The sequence below is a fragment of the Entamoeba nuttalli genome (genome assembly GCF_000257125.1).
Source record: "Entamoeba nuttalli P19 unplaced genomic scaffold asmbl_7837, whole genome shotgun sequence".
NCBI classification, from domain to species: Eukaryota; Evosea; order Mastigamoebida; family Endamoebidae; genus Entamoeba; species Entamoeba nuttalli.
Window position 1 is genome coordinate 18,517 of NW_008578826.1, and position 2,447 is coordinate 20,963.

At 27.3% G+C, this 2,447-nt stretch overlaps 3 protein-coding genes across 3 annotated transcripts in view; 2 read left to right on the forward strand and 1 right to left on the reverse strand.

The window, feature by feature from the left end:
• The window catches only part of ENU1_176190 (cation transporter, putative), a gene marked incomplete at both ends in the record, with an annotated part of 939 nt that extends 913 nt beyond the window's left edge, over nt 1–26 (forward strand). Inside the window, one exon of the mRNA XM_008861334.1 lies at nt 1–26. This exon is cut by the window's left edge and continues 913 nt beyond it. Within this exon, the coding sequence (XP_008859556.1) occupies nt 1–26 (26 nt within the window).
• Nucleotides 27–164: 138 nt separating this feature from the next.
• Nucleotides 165–1,412, reverse strand: ENU1_176200 (hypothetical protein; the record flags this gene model as incomplete). The annotated part of the gene is made up of 1 exon (XM_008861335.1): nt 165–1,412. One exon carries the CDS (start codon nt 1,410–1,412, stop codon nt 165–167), a length of 1,248 nt encoding a protein of 415 aa, XP_008859557.1.
• A 95-nt stretch (nt 1,413–1,507) lies between these two features.
• ENU1_176210 (hypothetical protein) lies at nt 1,508–2,020 on the forward strand (the record flags this gene model as incomplete). The annotated part of the gene is made up of 1 exon (XM_008861336.1): nt 1,508–2,020. One exon carries the CDS (start codon nt 1,508–1,510, stop codon nt 2,018–2,020), a length of 513 nt encoding a protein of 170 aa, XP_008859558.1.
• Between the last annotated feature and the right edge of the window lie 427 nt (nt 2,021–2,447).

Below are 2,447 nucleotides of genomic sequence, written 5' to 3' on the forward strand. Positions count from 1 at the left end.
AGATATCATCTTGGAAGAAAATATGACATTGATGGAGGCTCATGATATTGGTGAGTCTTTACAAACAAAATTAGAAAAACATCCCAACGTTGATCGTGCATTTGTTCATTTAGATTATAATGATGACCATGATGTATTAAATGAACATGAAATTGATAATTAATTTAATTATTTTCAATAATTACATCGTTAAATGCTTCCCATGCATTCCATAACACTTTAAAATCATCATCCTTTTTTTTAAAAACTTCTAATAGAGGTAAAATTATTTCAAATTCATTTTTCTTCTTTAGATCAAGAACTAATACTGCACCCGTTAGAACTAATTGAAATAGATGAACAAGGAATTGTCTCTTTGATTCATTTAAAATAACTTCATTAATAGTTGACTCTTCTAAAATACATTCTTGCAACCAACTAATAACATCAGTTTGTAAATCATAAAGCACTGGAAGCATTGGATAATAAATATTAGCAAGTTGGTCTATTTCTACTCTTGAGTGTATAATAATATTATTCTCAATTTCATCACCTTCATTAAATCGAATGAAATTATTCAAAATAATAATAAGAGATTCGATAATTTGACTAGTTTCATATAGCCTTTTTGAATTTAGTGAAAGATTTGATCTAACTTCTATACTAAGTCGGGAAATAAGAACTTTAATAGATTCTAATGGTCTAATAGAAAGAATATCTTTTGATGAATCAATACATTGTGATACAACACTAGTAATTTGAATTGTATCATTTTCACTTAATTTATTTGGTAATAACTTGCAACAAAAAGAAAGAAGCCATTGTTTTGTTGTTAAATTAATGGACGATAATTTGATCCAAGGAATTAATTTGAGAACAACAATTTGTGGGGTTTTAGAAATACATTGAGCAAATTTAGTACAGTATTCTGGAATGGTAACAATTTGACTGAACCAATGAATAGCATCACATAAAACTAATTTTGAATAGATATTGGGAAGAATTTCTTTAATTTTTTGAGATTTTTTGATTTGTGGATTATAAAATAATGCACCAAGAATTACTAAGACTGTTGGTAATGATTGTTGTAATGAAGGTTCATTAAAAAGTCGTGAAACTAAGGACAATGTAATTGGATAACTCATTGAATGATTAATTACTTCATCTGAATGAATAAACAGTTGTAATAATGTTATTAACATTTCTGAAGTTGGTTCATTCTCATTTTGGGTTTCAAGAAGTTCAATATAGTTACAGAAAAATGTCGGACCAATTGCTTTATAATACTGAATAAATTCACTACTAAAAGACAATAATGTTTTATCTTTATTCTTCTTCATAATAAATTCATACCTTTTTGTTAATACAAACAACCCAATTATTTTTCCTTCATTTGATGGTTGTTGAAGGTATTTAAGTATCGTTCTTTCCATTCTTTCTTTTTACTTATTTAAGATTATTAACTTTTTTTAGATGAAAAGAAAGTAGTATATGAATGACCCTTTTATGAAAAACAAATAAACTGACTATGAATGGTCCTACATATTATAGCGAAAACTCTTTGCTAGAAGGTAGACATTTTATCCCTGAATTAATTGAACAAATCCCTATCACTACACAACCATTAATCAAAAAAGAAATTAGTGAGACATCAACAATAAATTTATCTCAAGAACAAGAAACAATCACCCCAATTAGTTTAACTCAATTTTTGAGATTAAACACACCAACAACACCAATACTCCCTTCAAACTACAATCTTCATCAAAATTATCAACTTGAATTATTATTTGAACCAAAAGTTAAAAGAAAATTAGATGTAATACAGTCTGAACTTATTTATGAATCATATAAATATAAATTAAATTGTTTAAAACAAATAAAAAAATGTTTAAATAAAACAAAAGACCCTTATTTCAATTTTAATCAATCTCAACTAGACCAAACAATTGCTAAACTCATGGATTTGACAAAAAGAGCAAAAAAAGAATATAAGAAGCAAAAACTTCAACGACTTTATCATTTATTGCATCTTAATTGACGTTTTCTTAAATAATAAAAACTAAACCAATTTTTTATAAATTCAAAAACATTTTGGAATCGAACAACATAGTTACCTTTTAAAATTTGATGTTTTTACATCGTAGCTTAGTTTCTGGTGATGCATTAGCTAATTCATCAGAATTTCTTGGGCAACGCTCTTTCTTCCAAATCTTAATTTCAGGAGCTTCTTTTTTAGGTAAATCACATTTATTTCTCAACACACCAAATTCATCACGCTTTTTAACACATTTTTCACGATATTGTGCGAAAACATCTTTCTTTTGAGTACCACATTTTTCTTTGTACTTTTCAAAAACATCCTTCTTTTCAGGTGGGCATTTCTTTGGTTCAGACGAATCAAACTTAGGGACAGAACTTGAGCCATGTTTAGGTGTACTAGAACTATGCACTGGATGACTAGAACT